At 39.1% G+C, this 16,325-nt stretch overlaps 1 protein-coding gene across 2 annotated transcripts in view; it reads left to right on the top strand.

The window, feature by feature from the left end:
* The window catches only part of USP46 (ubiquitin specific peptidase 46), a 41,957-nt gene extending 26,655 nt beyond the window's left edge, over positions 1-15,302 (top strand). For both annotated transcript variants that reach the window (XM_006113475.5, XM_006113476.5), the window contains 4 exons: positions 2,653-2,736; positions 3,375-3,572; positions 5,791-5,869; positions 10,370-15,302. In XM_006113475.5, the coding sequence (XP_006113537.1) occupies positions 2,653-2,736; positions 3,375-3,572; positions 5,791-5,869; positions 10,370-10,471 (463 nt within the window). In that variant the 3' untranslated portion in view covers positions 10,472-15,302. The remainder of the gene's footprint in view (positions 1-2,652; positions 2,737-3,374; positions 3,573-5,790; positions 5,870-10,369) is intronic.
* The last annotated feature ends 1,023 nt before the right edge of the window (positions 15,303-16,325 follow it).

Below are 16,325 nucleotides of genomic sequence, written 5' to 3'. Positions count from 1 at the left end.
TCATTCTTTGTGACGGTCTTTTTTACAAGAAGCACATCTCCCTTCCTTGGAAAAAAGAGAAAAGCCTCTTCTTAATTAAACATTTGTAAAGCTAAAACACGGGCCTTCCCTAGCTGCATAACTGTCTCATTCCTGATAAAATGGACAAATACCTCTGCAGGCTTTTTCAGCAGGGACCATCAAATTATGATACTAAATTTCACTGCCTGCTTTATATGACAATAACTACTTTTGCAAACAGGTGACTACTACTGTGCTAAAAAGAAGAACAAGTAAATAGAAATTGTTCAATATTTCAGTAAAAAATATGTCTTCACCACTACAGATGAAACTTTTTCTAGTTATTTCTGTCTTTGGTCAGATGAAAAGGTTTTTAAGTGCTCCAAAGAATACATGCTTCCAGCATAAACCTTCTCTCTTGAGTACAAAGTCTAGCAATGAATAGAAAAGGAATTCATCTAACAACAAAATTAATTATGTATCAATTATTTTTATTTCCATTCAGAGTTGTAAAGGCCAGTTGACTCAGTCTATTTGATCCCAACTTTCAACTCCATTCTTTTTGTTATATTTATTTTATCCCATTAAAATATTATTTATATTGGCTGCATAACAAAATAACACATTTTCTATTTTAGAAGGCACATTTCTGACTGTTAAATAGATCTTGCAGAGAGAACTAAAGAAACTTAAAAAGAAATAATCCAGAGAGGGCTAATCCATAAATAGTTTGGGAGTGGGTCAGTGTGTGTGCAAGTGTGTAGGCAGCTAAAAAAAATTCCCCTGTTCCCTATTAAAACCACACAAATAGAATTCAAAGTCTATTTTTTTGGAGGAAAGTCAATGACATGGAGAATTAGGAGTGTCTTGAGTGCTGCAGCTCTTGGGAATATCTTACCCAGTCTTGCAGCCTTTATTACACTTGAGGGAATTGTGTACCACTGTGTGCATGCAGAATTCATGTCCCCTGCAGATTTCTTTGCTTCCCTGAAGAAAAATTACTCTCTGACAGAATGGGTTTACTGTTTTGAGCACCAGAAGAAGCCAGCAGAGAGAGAAAAAAATCATTAAGGGGCTGGGGACAGTATGGCCAGGGACTGTACTGGGCTCAAATGTTAATACTGGCTGTGCCTGGGGATAGGAGTGGACAGGACTTCCTCTGCAAGGAGTGTGGCCTGGTCAGACCCACCTCCAGAACTTCCCCCAGCTGCGGAAAGCTCTACATTCCATCCCTGCTTCCTGTCCTCATATCTCCGTAGGGACAGAGGTGATTGTACAAGGAGCAGCTTCCCCAAATGCCCAACCCCCCTGCATCCAGAACTCCCACATTGACCCCCAACTGGAACCTCTGTGCCCCCAGACCTCCCTGCTGCATATGACCCCACTCTGTTCCTAAACCGCTTCCCACTGAGCCCTCCAAACTTGAACCTCCATTCCACTAAGCTCCATTCTCCCAGCACATGGACCTCCCCAAGTCCCATCCCTCAGACTCCACATGCTGAGCTACAGCCATGTTCACCTGCAGTCCCCTACTGAGTCCTATTACCCATGTACCTGGAACCCCTCAATGAGCACCTGTGCATCCAGATTACACCTGGACTTCCCCACTGAGCTGTCCACACTCAGACGGCCCCTCAAAAAACTCTCTCTCCCCACACCTGGATTCCCCCATATGAAACCCCTCCACACTTGAATTCTGCTGGGCTGAGTCTTCCTACCCATACCTGGTAACACCTGGCAGGGCCCTGGGCTGTTTCTGGTTCCTCCCAGGTCCAGCTCTATGGGAGGGAGCAGGGGTGCAGCGGCATTGTTCTGTCTTTGAAAATGTTCAAGAGTCCTCGCTGGGACTGGGCTCCACGCAGAGTTTCAATCTTTGAAATGCACAAGAGCCCCTACTGGGGCATTTCAAAGGTAGAACACCGCGCAGCACTTCCGCCTTTGAAATGTAGCAACAACTGGGTGGGCTCTTGCTACATTTCAAAGCAGAAGCATCCTTATCGACTAATTGAATAGTTAGTGGAAATTACATCAACTATTCGATTAGTCGATTAATCTAATTTTAATATCCCTAGTTCTCCCTACTGGCATGCTGGAGCTTCCATTTCTATTTATTGCAAATAAAATTTGAAGAAGTTAAAGTATTTGTGTCCAGAATTTTTATTTTTGGCACAGAATTCCCTCAGAAGTACTTCATGCACACAGAAGTCTGCATGAACTTCAGTATGAGCTATATGCACGAAAGCATGCAAAAAGAAGACTATATTGAAAAGTCTTATTTGTTGAAGTAATTGCAAAGGTGAAACAAGTAGCAGCACAAAACTTTTAGTCCTCACAAAGAAAAGTAATTTTTAATATTCCACCAGCAAAGCACTTTAACACATGCTCAGGTTTAAGCACCATAGTCTCATTGAAGTCAATGGGACTACTGATGTTTTCAAGTACAGTTTAAGTGCTTTGTTGGGTCAAGGCTTTTGTAAGTATAAGCGATGATATAAATAGCATATTTTAGAAATTGGATGAAACTCCTATTGATTCCAGTGGGCCAGGGTTTCATACATTTTGGTTTATTGGCTTCACAACTCATCAGTCCAAGTGTAATATTGGAGGAAATTTCAGGACTCTTTAAGAACTGATATTTATATGTATTTACAGAGACTTCAGCAACACAGAAACACTATGTAGTGAACAGAAGTACTACTGTGAAACTTGCTGCAGCAAACAAGAGGCACAGAAAAGGTTGGTAAAGAATAGTGCAGTTCAATCCCTGTTCAGGTAAGAGCTCGGTCTTAGGATACACAATAAGACCTACAGTATGGCCACAGCTGCCACAGGTCAGCTGACCTGGGCTTGTGCAGCTATAAAATTACAGAGTCGATGTTCAGGCTTGAAGCCAAGATTAGAGCCTGGGCTCTGAGATCCTGCTTGGTGATGTGAGTTTTTTTTAAAATCATAGTGTAGATATATCCTTGGTAGCTATTTAAGTCAGTGTTGAAGTATAGTTTTGCTCACTTACTCATACATTGAACTACATTCCAGTCCCCAACTTCTGGATTAGTATAACATTCCCAGGCTCATGTCTGTGAACCTCTTTCTGGCTCATGTCTGTGAACCTCTTCCTGGCTCTGTTTGTAGCTTCTTGGCCTCTGATGGCTACAACTCTCTCCCACACATGCACACACCACATAGCCTCTCTTGAAGCCAAGAGAGGGAGCCACAGCTGCTGCACACATCGTAGGCCCCCCAGTTATTGATAATCGAATACTCATGTTTACAACGTACATTTATAATGTGCAGGCATAGGACTGCAAGAAAAGAACAACACTCTACTGATCAGTGCTTCTTAAAGCCTATCATTATTATTAATGATTTCACAGGATGAGAGTAAAAAAGCTGCCAATGATCCTTGCATTGCATCTCAAGAGATTCAAGTACATGGAGCAGTTACACAGGTACACCAAACTCTCTTACCGTGTGGTCTTTCCTCTGGAGCTACGTCTCTTCAACACATCCAGCGATGCTGTCAATTTGGATCGCATGTATGACTTGGTGGCTGTTGTTGTTCACTGTGGCAGGTAAAGTGCATTCATGTATAGCCAAGCTATTATTAGGTCAGTGTTCAGAATGGCAATTCTGAACATTCAAAAATCCTGTGTCGTGCCTCAGAATATACTGACATTGGTTTAAAAAAGGCATTTTGGGTTCTTTTGTCTTCATAGTTTTTTTCCAGACTCCTCAGAAGTCTGCCGGATAAGGGGTTTGGGAGCTGAGGTTCCCGAGGATTCCCAGCAACCTGCTGTGGAGGCAGGCTCAGGAGCTTAGAAGTAAAACTTGTTTGGAGCTTAGAAGTAAAACTTGTTTGGGAGGCACCAAAGTGTTCCTGGGAACATTTAATAGTTCTCAAACAAGATCTGACGAAAATTCAGTTCTGAAAAAATACCCTGATGTTTTTTGGCTTTTTGCCTTAATTTAAGACCAAACAATTTACGAAAACCTCAAATGGTTCACGGATGTCAAATTCTGTTTCCTGCCCAGCTCTATTTGATGATAGTGTCATAGGACTAGAGAAATGAGACCTGGAAAAGGATTAATCTGCCAATATAACTGTGTGACAGTGTGGGTCACAGAGATCCCCAGGAGACTGTAACCTGATGGGCTAATCATACCACTGAGCCCACCTGCTTGCCCTCTGGGGAGCTGCACCACCTTGTCTTGCTAAGCTAGACATTCTGGTCTTCACCAGCAAGGCACAGAATTGAGACACCAGCCCACAGCGGAGTGACAGAGACACTGAGTACAGCTCAGCTCTAATGGGACCAAAGCCTCACATAAATGAAACAAAATACACAAGATAAGCTTAATGCTCTAAGAAACTTGTTACATGCCATTTCTTGCCCTAACAGTAGTTCTAATCACCTTTTCTCACAAGCTAGGCAGCCTCCTAGCTTGGGCCTGATCCTTCCCCTTGTTCATTCTTAGATGTTTCCAGCAGTTATCTTAGGTGGTTACCCTATTGTTTGGTTTCATGCCCTTATACAGATTTTGTTCAAGGTGGGAAGCCTTGTTTGTGTTCAGTTCAAACTTTTCCCACCTTGAGTGGAAAAGTACAGTGTTTAGCATGACTTCCAGAATCAAGTGACCCTATCACATGGCCACTAAGGCCTTCTTTAGAAGACCGTACACTTCATATTTCTAACTTCATATACAAGAATAACACATGCACACCAATAGAATATACACATTCAGGAGATCGCAAGCTCTTGAATGATATGTCACATGCTCAGTTTGTATAATGCATATTCAAGTTATGCACATTCATATTACAAACTTTCCATAAAAACATGGGGGTGCATCACCACAACATATTTCTAGAAAACTGACTCGGGGCCTAGAGTTGCAACACATTTGGGATTACAGACCTTTACTACTGTTCAAAATCACATTGAAAACCATGGGATAGCATAAGAAAGTAAGGATGTCCTTGTGCCAACTTTAAGCTACCTAAATTGGATTATTATGAAATACTCAGGACAAAAAAAATATAATTAAACAACAGCCCACAACCATAGCAGTAAAAATGTGCATTGCCATATGATAAACCTGTCAGTCAGACTTTTATAAATGAAGCTATTGTAAATCCAAGTGATTTAAACTGAGTTACTTTGTTTATATGCTAATGTAACAAAGATTAGAATGTGGCCTGCTGTGTCTTTCTTCCATTGGGCTGGAAATATCTGGAGACAGGATATTCAGACTCCAGCAGGAGGCTGGGGTTGTATATATATTTTTTACTAAATGGTGATTGCTTTAGCTGGGTGATTTTAAGGATTGGTTAAGAATGCTAGCCATAATAAGGAGTTCTCTGATGGGAGGGATTATAAGCATTGAAAAAAATAGCAGATTTCTTAGAGCTCTAAATAAATGTGAACAATTGCTCTCTCTGCCCAGAAGAAGAAATATAATTATATTTACATTTTAAAAATCAGCCTCTTTTCTTCCTATTTAAATTTATTTGAGCAATTTTGAAAATATTTGACAGAGTTTATCTGCCACCAAGTAATTGTCAATTACTTTTTAGCTAGGTTAATAAATTACCATATTAAAGTTAATGCAAGGGCATTTGATTTTCAGTTGACTAACCCATTTTAGATAACCCAGTAAAGGAGAAAGAAGAATGCACACATCTACTTAACTCTAGCTTACAAAAGGCTTCAGTGGAAATGTATTTTATTTACATTTAATATAACTTTTCAAAAACAACTCCTTTGTGTCTCTGATACTTTTTTTTTCTAGTGGACCTAATCGTGGGCATTATATCACCATTGTGAAAAGTCATGGATTTTGGCTTTTGTTTGATGATGACATTGTAGAGGTCAGTATGCAGCAGATTACTGGTGTGTAAATTCCTGTTTCCATTTGGTGTGGCTTACCATTCAGAGACCACCAGCTTTTGTTGGCTTGATTTCCCCCTTCACTTTTGCTCCAATTTATGAAAACAAATACATCATAGAAAGACAAAGAATTAAAACCATGCTGCAATGGGCATGTCAAACTCGAAGTCTACTGAGGGCCACACAAACAAAAACTGATAGCTTTCAGGGCCACCAAAGAAAATGTACTTCTATCGGAAAGTCATAATTATTTATTATTATGTTTTAGTATATAATTTTTCAGGTTTTGTTTTAATATAATACAATAATTTGATGCGTAAAATTGTTTTGCTCATATAAGATAATTTTTAATTTAAATATAAATTTAAGGTACTTTTTAATTTTTATATGATACATAACTTGTTTTGTTGAAATAAAAACAAGTATAGACCATGGTTAATCAAATAGAACAGGCTTCTGTGAAAATTTCAGATACTTTGTAAGTTTGAGATTTTTTAAAAACATATAATATTCATACAATTACAAAAAATTTACATATTTATCGATATAAAATTAATATACATTATGTGATTTTATTTAGGAATAAATAAATAACAAAATGTTAACAAAATATCCTCCTCCTCTCCCCCAGAACCAAGCATTCCCATACCCCCGTTCTAACCCAATCCCCTGCTGCTCCCCCAGCCCCCTCCCCCTCCCCACTCTAACCCAGTGCTTCCCCCCTCTCCCTGAGCCAGGCACTCCCAGCCCCCCCAACCTAATGCCTCCCTCCTCCCTCAGAGCCAGGCCCCCCCCAACCTAATGCCTCCTCCCTCCCCCATAGCTAGGTACCCCCCAGGCCTACCTGACCTAATGCCTCCCTCCTCCCCCAGAGCCAGACACTCCCAGCCCCCTCCCCCTTCCCAATCTAGTGCCCAGATGGCCATGAGCAGATCGGCTGGTCACCCGGCTCTGATCTTCACTCCACCACGTGCTCCGAGCGGCCAGCAGGCCTCACTTTATTCTTTTATAAAAACGTAGTGGCAGGCCACAAAAAATTTTGATCGGGCCACATGCAGCCCTCCAGAGGCCTGTTTGACATGCCTGCTGTACAAAAATGCAGTCTAGTTTTTCAGTTATATAAACAGCAATAGGCCTCCTCCTACAAGAGCTAGGGATAAGAAGGGGTAGCCTTTGGGAACATAACATAAATGGGAACTGAGCCCCAGGGCTGCTGAGCCCAGCCCCCCACCATCACAGGCAACCCCATCTTATAATTACACTGATTAATTTTGTTCAGTTGTCCCTTAAAACCAAGTTGTTTCCCCCAGAACTCTTACAGGGAAGCTGTTCCACAACCTCACTCTTCTGATGGTTAGAATCTCCTTTTCACTTCCAGACTGAATTTGTTCATGGACAGTTATATCCATTTGGTTTTGTGCCAGCATGGTTCTTTAGCTCTTTATCCTCCCTGATATGTACTCCCTTGAGGTATTTATGGAGATCAAACATACACACTCTCAGCTTTTGCTAGAAGCCAGGCTCTTCCAGTTTCCTCTCCTAAGAAAGGATGGCAAGGAGCTGGAGGTCCTTATAGATCTTTTCTGCACCTGATTGAATTAATTTTTCATTAACACGGCTGACTGGAATTGTGCCCAGTATGCCAAATGAGGTCTGACCGGTGCCTTGTTCAGTGGATTAATACTTCTCCATCTCCACTGGAAATGCCTTCCCTGGTACATTGTAGGACCGCAGTTGCCTTTTTCACAGCTGCATCACATTAGTGGCTAATAGTTATTCAGTGATTGACCTGTACACCCAGTTCTCTCTTGTGCTCTATCAATTCCAACTGATAAACCCAGTGGTCCCCAACCTTTTTGGGCTGCTGCGCGCCCCGGGGCGGGTCCACGCATGTGCCGTGAGCCCGGGGCACAAGAATGGCGTGGGCTGGCTCTGGTCACTCAGTGGGTGCACATAAATGCCCCGGCGGGCACCATGTTGGGGACCACTGGATAAACCCCTAGCTTGTAGCACAAATTCTTATTATTAAACTCTCATTATGTGACTTTGCACTTTTTTACTACTGAATTTTACCCCATTCGTTAGTCCAATCTTCAAAATCATCCAGATCTTCCTTTACAATATTTTCATCCTCCTCTGTATTGACGGTGCCTCATAACTTTGTATCATCAGCAAATGTCAGTAGTATACTTCTACTTTTTCTGCCAAGGTCATAGACATAGAATATTAGAACTGGAAGGGACCTCGAGAGGTCATCAAGCCCAGTCCCCTGCCCTCACAGCAGGACCAAGCACTGTCTAGATCATTCCTGATAAGAGCAGGTTGGACAGACATCTAACTAACTCTAGTATTCCGAACCCTCCCTAGGCAATTTATTTCAGTGTTTAACCACCCTGAACGTCAGGAAGCTTTTCCTAATGTCCAGCCTAAACCTCCCTTGTTGCAATTTAAGCCCATTGCTTCTTGTCCTATCCTCAGAGGCCAAGGAGAACAATTTTTCTCCCTCCTCCTTCTAACAACCTTTTAGATATTTGAAAATTGCTATCATGTCCTTTCTCTGCCTTCTCTTTTCTAAACTGAACAACCCCAATTCTTCCATTCTTCCCTTATAGCTCAAGTTTTCTAGGCCTTCTATCATTTTTGCTGCTCTTTTCTGGACCTTCTCCAATTTTTCCACATCTTTCTTGAAATGTGGGCCCCAGAACTGGACACAATACTCCAGTAAGGCCTAATCAGTGCAGAGTAGAGTGGAAGAATGACTTCTCGGCTACATCTACACTGGCACCCTTTTCCAGAAATGCTTAAAACAGAACAGTTTTCCGTTATAAGTATTTCCGGAAAAAGCATGTCTACATTGGCAGGATGCTTTTCCGGAAAAGCACTTTTCCCGGAAAAGCGTCCGTGGCCATGTAGACGCGCTTTTCCGCAAAAAAGCCCCGATCGTCATTTTCACGATCGGAGCTTTTTTGCGGAAAAGACTACTGTGCTGTCTACACTGGGCCTTTTCCGGAACAGTTTTTCTGGAAAAGGACTTTTGCCCGAACGGGAGCAGCATAGTTTTTCTGGAAAAACACAGACAATTTTACAGTAGATCGTCATTGCTTTTCCGGAAAAGCAAGCGGCCAGTGTAGACAGCTGGCAAGTTATTCCGGAAAAGCGGCTGCTTTTCCGGAATAAGTGGCCAGTGTAGACACAGCCCTCATGTCTTGCTCACAACACGCCTCTGAATGCATCCCAGAATCATGTTTGCTGTTTTTGCAACAGCATCACACTGTTGACTCATATTTAGCTTGTGGTCCACTATGAGCCCTAGATCCCTTCCTCCAGTACTCCTTCCTATTCTGTGTGTGTCACTTTCCATTCTGTATGTGTGAAACTGATTGTTCCTTCCTAAGTGGAGGTCATTAATAAAAATATTGAATAAGATTGGTTCCTAAATAGATCCTTGAGGAAGTCCATTAGTAACTTCCCTCTATTCTGATATTTCACCTTTTGAGCTCCCTTTAGCTAGTTTATATACCTTATAATTCTTGTACTAATTGCCACCCTGTAAAGTCTGAGGTGTTTTGAGAGTTCTGGTGCAGGCCTATCTCCATTAAAATATAAGATTTATAATAGAGCCTTCACACCTAATTCAAAGAAACTCCCATTTACATCCGTGTAGTTTGTTTTCTTTCAGACAGACATACTCTGTTTTTTCCTTAAGAATCTGGGTTTTAAGTTATTTTGATTTTTTTCTCCAAAATCTAATAAAGTCAATTCAAAATACACAGAAACCTACAAGGTCTAGGGCCTCATTGTGCAGCCCTTAATTGTACAAAACTGCAGTTAACATCTATGACAATTTTGCTCTGTTTATGGAGTGCAGAGTTCAACCTCTAATCATTTCCCATGACACTAGAAATCACTGCAGATTGTTGCCAAGAGTAGGGGTTGATTCTGATTCCCACACCAGTGTAAATTAGAAATACATTAATTGTCATCACAGCAAAGTAAAACTGGTGAGAAAGTAAACAATGGACTTATTTCTGATATTTGAATATAAGGGTAGCAAAATCTGTCCCAAAAAGAGGCAGTGATAAGGAAAATGAAAATAAAAGGAGGTAATTAGAGAACCCTTGGGGGAAGGCAAAAGTTAAATCAGCATTGCAATTTTAGCACCAGTCTACTGTTACTAGAAAATGTAAATCCCATTTACTCATGTTTGCTATTATGTAACAGAAACAAGATTCTCTCTATTATGGCAAATCCTGTGTGGATTACTTGGAGGGATTACTCCCATTGCCATTGGGGAGTAAAGCAAGCGGGATTTGGCTCCTAAGATATTAAATTGCCAACTCATTTTTAAAATCACTAACAAAACGTGTTAATCATTACCCTGAGGCAAACAACTACATACTTGTTTTAGCCATTTTATATTCATTTAATCCAATCTTAAAATGTTTGATGATGAAAAAATGTTGAACTGTTTATTTTTGCAGAAAATAGATGCTCAAGCTATTGAAGAATTCTATGGACTGACCTCTGATATATCAAAAAATTCAGAATCTGGTTATATTTTATTCTATCAATCAAGAGAATGACTTTGGAGAACTCTGAAATGCTGCAAATGGAGAAAACTGATCACAACTGTCAACTGTCAGAGCACATCCTGAATGGTCAAACAATGATATATCTTATCTTCTACTAAATGGCTTATGTGTTCTTGACTATAACCCTTCATTTCTGACATGCAGCAGTTTTTTTTAGTATGACTCAGAATGAATTGTAGTAAAATCTTAGTAAAATTTATATGGACTAACATTTACAGATTACAGGATTTGGGGTCATCTTTTAAATCCAACTGAGCTAGAATAGTATTTTCTATTGACGTATGCATTGCATTTAGGGCAAATTGTTTAAACTTTCTACATAGCTTTGGAATATCACTTTAAGAAGCATTCCTTTAAATACACACTGAAATGTACTGTTATCCATTTTAAGTATAGGAAAAAAAATCTAGTTCATAACTGTTGGCATGGTGGTTGCATAGGGGATTTTGTCCCATGTTATTCTCCACAGCTAAAAAGATTTTCTTCCCAAATTCTTTAAGGTTTGGGTTATTAAAAACTTTCAGTGGGTAACTTCAAGTCCACAGTTCACATAAAGGGAGTTAAATCACACTGAAGCAAAATGATACAGTCTTCCTGTTTATCCTGATGAGCGCGCACAGGTAAACTGATCTAGTCATTTTGATTCTAAGTGGCACTGAGGGTTTTGTGGGGAAGAGTAGAGGGAGAGGTTTCTCATATGAGGTACTTTTTTAAGGTGTGATCTTATGTTTCAGCCAAAAGGAACAACGGAATGTGTATGATTATTGAAACTGCAAATATTCCAATATTGTGGACACAAAACATTTCCTTCAACAGAGCCAGCATTACACAGGCTAGTTAAGTAAATATTATTGGTACAACATCCATCATTGGGCTCAAGTACCCACAGCTCCAAATGCCATCAGTGGTAACTGCAGTTACTTGGTACCTAGGACAAGGTCCACTGTTTATTAATGTAGAACATCTGTTATGTGATAATCTGGAGTTTATACCTGCAGTAATGTAGTAACAACTTGCAGCATCTGTAGTCATAATAAGAAGTCTTAGAGGGTAGTTGTGTTAGTCTGTAACTTAAACAACAAGTAGTCCTGTGACACTTTAAAGACTAACAAAGGTATAGGATCATGAGCTTTCATGGATAAACACACTTCATCAGATGAGATGGAGTCATGCTTGTCAATATCTCAATTGCTGTGGTATCAGAAAAGTTCAAGAGTACATGGTTCTAGAGTCATCAAAAGGCATAATGTGATCATTAATGTTTTTCTTTTCAGACCTGGTCGGCACTGGTCATGTTCTACTAATAAGTTGCTATGCCATTAATACTGGAAATATTTGGCAAAGGAGAGTCAAAGGAAGTATCAATAGGGCATGAGAAGGGATTGATAGCATGTTGAGAATAATTTTCTGACAGCTGACTTGGTGGATTTGACAATTATACTTCACCATATAGTGGATGGATTTTAAGGCTCAAATCCTGAGCTCAATGGAGACAATAGTAAAACTACCATTGTCTTTAACAGAACCAGAATTTGGTCCTATTAGGAAGAAAAGGAGAAGGGAGAGGAAGTCTAGAAAGAAACATCATCATCTCACAGTATTTACTATTACATATTTTAACTTTGTGTATTTATTAGAAGGTGTCACTTTCAGTACTCTTTTAGAAGTCCAACTGTAATTTTGTTGCTGAGTTTTATATTTCAACAAATATTGTTTAAAACAATGTTGACTGATAGCTCAGTTTCTCTTGGGAGAGTGAAAAAAAATGTGTGTTGCAATCTACAGTGAAAGTGAAACTGTTTTTGTTACAGGATAGTGAGCATGCAATGTTAGCCTTTTTTATAACATGGTTTGAAGTTTATTTGGAATTAACAGTGGCCATTTGGAAACCTAAGGAGTATAGCACTTTACCTTGGAAGAAAAACAAAGCCAGCTTTGTCATCTTCAAGGATTTGTGAATTATTTATCATGCTATTATATTGATCCAACAGTTCAGACACAGGATCTAAACCTACAGCTTTTATTATGCAAGTAGTTCAAGGGTATGTCTACACTACTGGCTGGATTCACAGACTGTGATTGATTCAGTGGGGGCTAATTTATTGAGTCCAGTATAGATTTGATAAGTTGACCACCAATTGCTTGTGTCGATTCTGGTCCCCTACCAGAATGAGAAGTGCAAAGGGGAATTGACAGGAGGGCATCTTCCATCGACACCACAGTGAAGACACTGCAGGTGACCTTAGTACATCACCTTCAGCTACCTCATTCATGTAGCTGAAGTTGTAGAACTTAGAGCAACCTCCCCTCATGTTGTAACCTCCCCAGCCTCAAGTGCTCTAATGTGACCATTCACATGAGTAAAGGTTGGAGGACTGAGTCCATACAATTGCAAAACCTTTTTTCCCCTCTTTTACTCACAGTGGGATGCAAGTTTTACCATGCAGGATGATAATATTTCTTAATTTTAGATTGGCCTCATAAGATCTACTGGTTGGTGACCATTGATCTAGATGGTACTGGGTCCTGCTGTGAGGGCAGGGGACTGGACTCGATCTCTCAAGATCCCTTCCAGTTCTAGTGTTCTGTGCTTCTGAGGCTTCAGCAATCTCTGAAGTCCAATGACAGTCTTTCCCTTGACTTTAATGGAGCTAGATCAGGCCCTAAAGTGCATAAAATGACTTGGCTTCATTAATGGAATATTTAAGAACATTCACATCTTTCCATTTACTAATGTGGCTGTCTTTTGTCTGGCTAGCGAGACTGTATTCTGGTTGTGATTTGTGAATAAATGCACTTTTTAAGATAAATTTTAACCAAGGTTGGACAAATTTTATGTATTTTGCAAATTGCTGCCATCTAGTTTTAGGACGCGTGTTAAACTTTTACAACAAAACAAAAGAAAATATCATTAATATATAACTTGAGTGTTTGGGACTGCTGTTTGTATAAAGAACAATTGTACATAAAGAAATTATCTTAAAAAGAGTCAGATTCTAGAAAATGGTTTGTGTGGTAATAAGGTCTGAGTATTGCAGCAATAGTTAAATAACACTATCTAAGATTCAATATATGTTAATTTTTGTTTTTCCCCAGGCTGCAAAACAAGACTTTAGGTTGGATAATAAATACAGAGAATTAAAGTTTGTTGTTTGTCAATAAAATTGTTATGGCAAGCTTTTTTATACTTTATGGAGGGGGAGAAGAGTCCAACAACATTTCTGTGATACATTAGGGAGATCCAAAGGAGTTACATGAAAATGATGCAGGGTTGTTAAATAGAGGGATGTGCTAGCTCAAAAAAAGAGTTACTATAATAATGTAACATGAGTAGAAAATAAATTGTTGGATTTCAATTTTAGAGAAATCATGGTAAGATTATAAAGAACATAATGTCACTATGACCTTTATTTTAGTCAATCAAAAAAATTTGCCGTGATGATGCAGTCATCATCATCAGTTCAGGCTAGGACAATCAAGACTTTTTTAGCCAGCAATTTTAGAAATGAAAGTAGCAGATATTTAACAATATTCTGTGCTCCTCTAAAATTAGTTTTTTTAGTTTACTGAGTTTCAACTGGGATAGGTCCAAGTATGAGTTAAATTCATTAGGTCTTTTGTGTCATTGCATGAGATGTATTTTCTATGTAACATTGTTACTTGTTCATCTCCATATTTCATTACAATGTTCTTATTTATAGAAAAGACCATTTTTTACTTGTTGGTATTCCACTAAACTCAAGGAAGTGTTATCAGGCACTGATAAGCTCATATCCAACAAGCTGTTAGCATATTATATATTTTCTGGTTTTTTAACATAGTAGATGGGGACAAAAGAAGGGATTGGTGAGAAAGGAATATCAATGAAAGCAGAATATCTAGTTGAAAATAAAATATAACCATCCCAATATGTACTGTGTTTCAGTGGGTTACAGATGTGGTTCTATAAACTAACATTTTAAAATTGGACTCCCTTAACAGTTAAAATTAAAAAGCAGCAGATGTCTCTTATGCATTGAATTTAGCAAAGACATTGAGGGCTTGTCTATGCTGCAGTGCAACCTACGATGGTGTGAATTGCAGAGTGCACGAAAATGTTAGTCAAACTGCCCTGTGTTCTTGGCACAAACTAAAAGGTATATTGTTTGCATTAATGTAGACCTGTTCAAAAGAACACTACATTTATGCAAACTAGCTACCTTTTAATTTGTGCCATACAATCTGATTGCATTACAATGCTGCGCTATTACAATTCAATTCAATTATAATTATGAACTAAGATGGAATTGGCATTTACCCAACATTATAAAGGATTTGGGCATTTTATTACACATGGCTTTTTTCTTCACACAGTACCTTCCATACAAATTTGCACCCATATGTGTTACAATATTGTGCACTTGGAGCCTGATTCTGAGTGGCGCTGACCACTTGCAACTTCCAGTGACTCAGCACCATTCCACAACAGGTCATTATCATTCTGTCTCTTATTTTCTGTTTCGTGGCCAAGGAGTTTGAGCACTATCTTTTACAATTTAATGTATATTAGAATTTTAGGAGATTCTTTCTTTATACCTATTTTACTCTAGTACCTTTTATCAGTGTTATGTTTTAATTTGTCTTCTCTCACAATAACTGTACTATTTACTGTATTTGTATAATTATTTAATTGTGTATCTAATATTGCTTAGCCTTATGTTTTAATTATGTACTTTGATTTTTAATTGATCGAAGCACTTTAAGCAATAATGTTAATCTTGTGACATTTCAATCAGTTTAACACTTAAATAAAGTTTGCAGAACAAACATACACAAAAACCGATCTACAGAATTGTCTATGGAATATTGTATACATAGAGTCAAAGTAGGTGAGATAATATCTGCTATTGGACCAATTTCTGTTGGTGAGAAAGACAAACTTTTGAGCCATGCAGAGCTCTTCAGGTCTGGAAAAGTTACTCCTAGCATCACAGAAAAATGCAAAGTGGAAAAGATTGCTTACCATAAGTAGTAAGCACTTATTGTAAGCGAACATTCAAGGTAGAGTGGCTGGTTAGCATCTCTGCAGTCATAGGATAAAAAGGAATTAGTAGGTTACAGATTGTTGTAATAAACCATAAATCCATGGTCTCTGTTCAACCCATAATTTTTAGTAACTAGCAGAGTAACAAATTTGAAGTCCTAACCTGTTGAGCAGGTTTCCTTTGAATAAGAGGACTGGGAGGTGAGATACAGAATGGCTGCTTTGTGAAAAGTGTTCACTCACAAGTGATAAGCTGCTTTTGTCTTTTATCATTTTCCTGTGAGAGTTCATTCAAGACCACAGTGATTGTCTGATTTCACTCACACAGCTGTTATTGGGATATTTAGTGTGCCGGATGAGTACACCACATGTTGTGACAGAAATGTGTAGGACCTATGAATCTTGAAACGCAAGTTGTGGCGGGGAGACAGGAGGAGGGAAACATGGTGAATTGTAGGAGTGAAGATGTGACAGCAGCTTTTGCATCTGTTATTCTGGCAGAATCTGGCACTACTTTGAGTAGGTGTGTCCTGGGCCAACTGTGGCTCGAAAGCCTGTCTTGCTCACCAATAGAAATTGGTCCAATAAAAAGAAATTCATGACCCAATTTGTCTCTCTTTGCCTGGGCTCCACATAGCTATAACTACATTGCATATTGTAAACAAAAAGATTTGGAAGCTTCTCCAGCTTTCTGTCAACTGGTCTAGCTGGGAGTACAAATAGCTACCATATTTTAAAAAAAAAAAACAACAAAACTACCTTGTACAGATAAGTTTTCCCAAATTCAGGAATACCTCTTCCCTCCCACCTATTATATGGGTC

Source organism: Pelodiscus sinensis, chromosome 4 (assembly GCF_052426305.1).
Source record: "Pelodiscus sinensis isolate ZL-2025 chromosome 4, ASM5242630v1, whole genome shotgun sequence".
NCBI classification, from domain to species: Eukaryota; Metazoa; Chordata; order Testudines; family Trionychidae; genus Pelodiscus; species Pelodiscus sinensis.
Note: the sequence above shows the minus strand (reverse complement) of the source record. Positions and strands in the feature narration are given on the sequence as shown.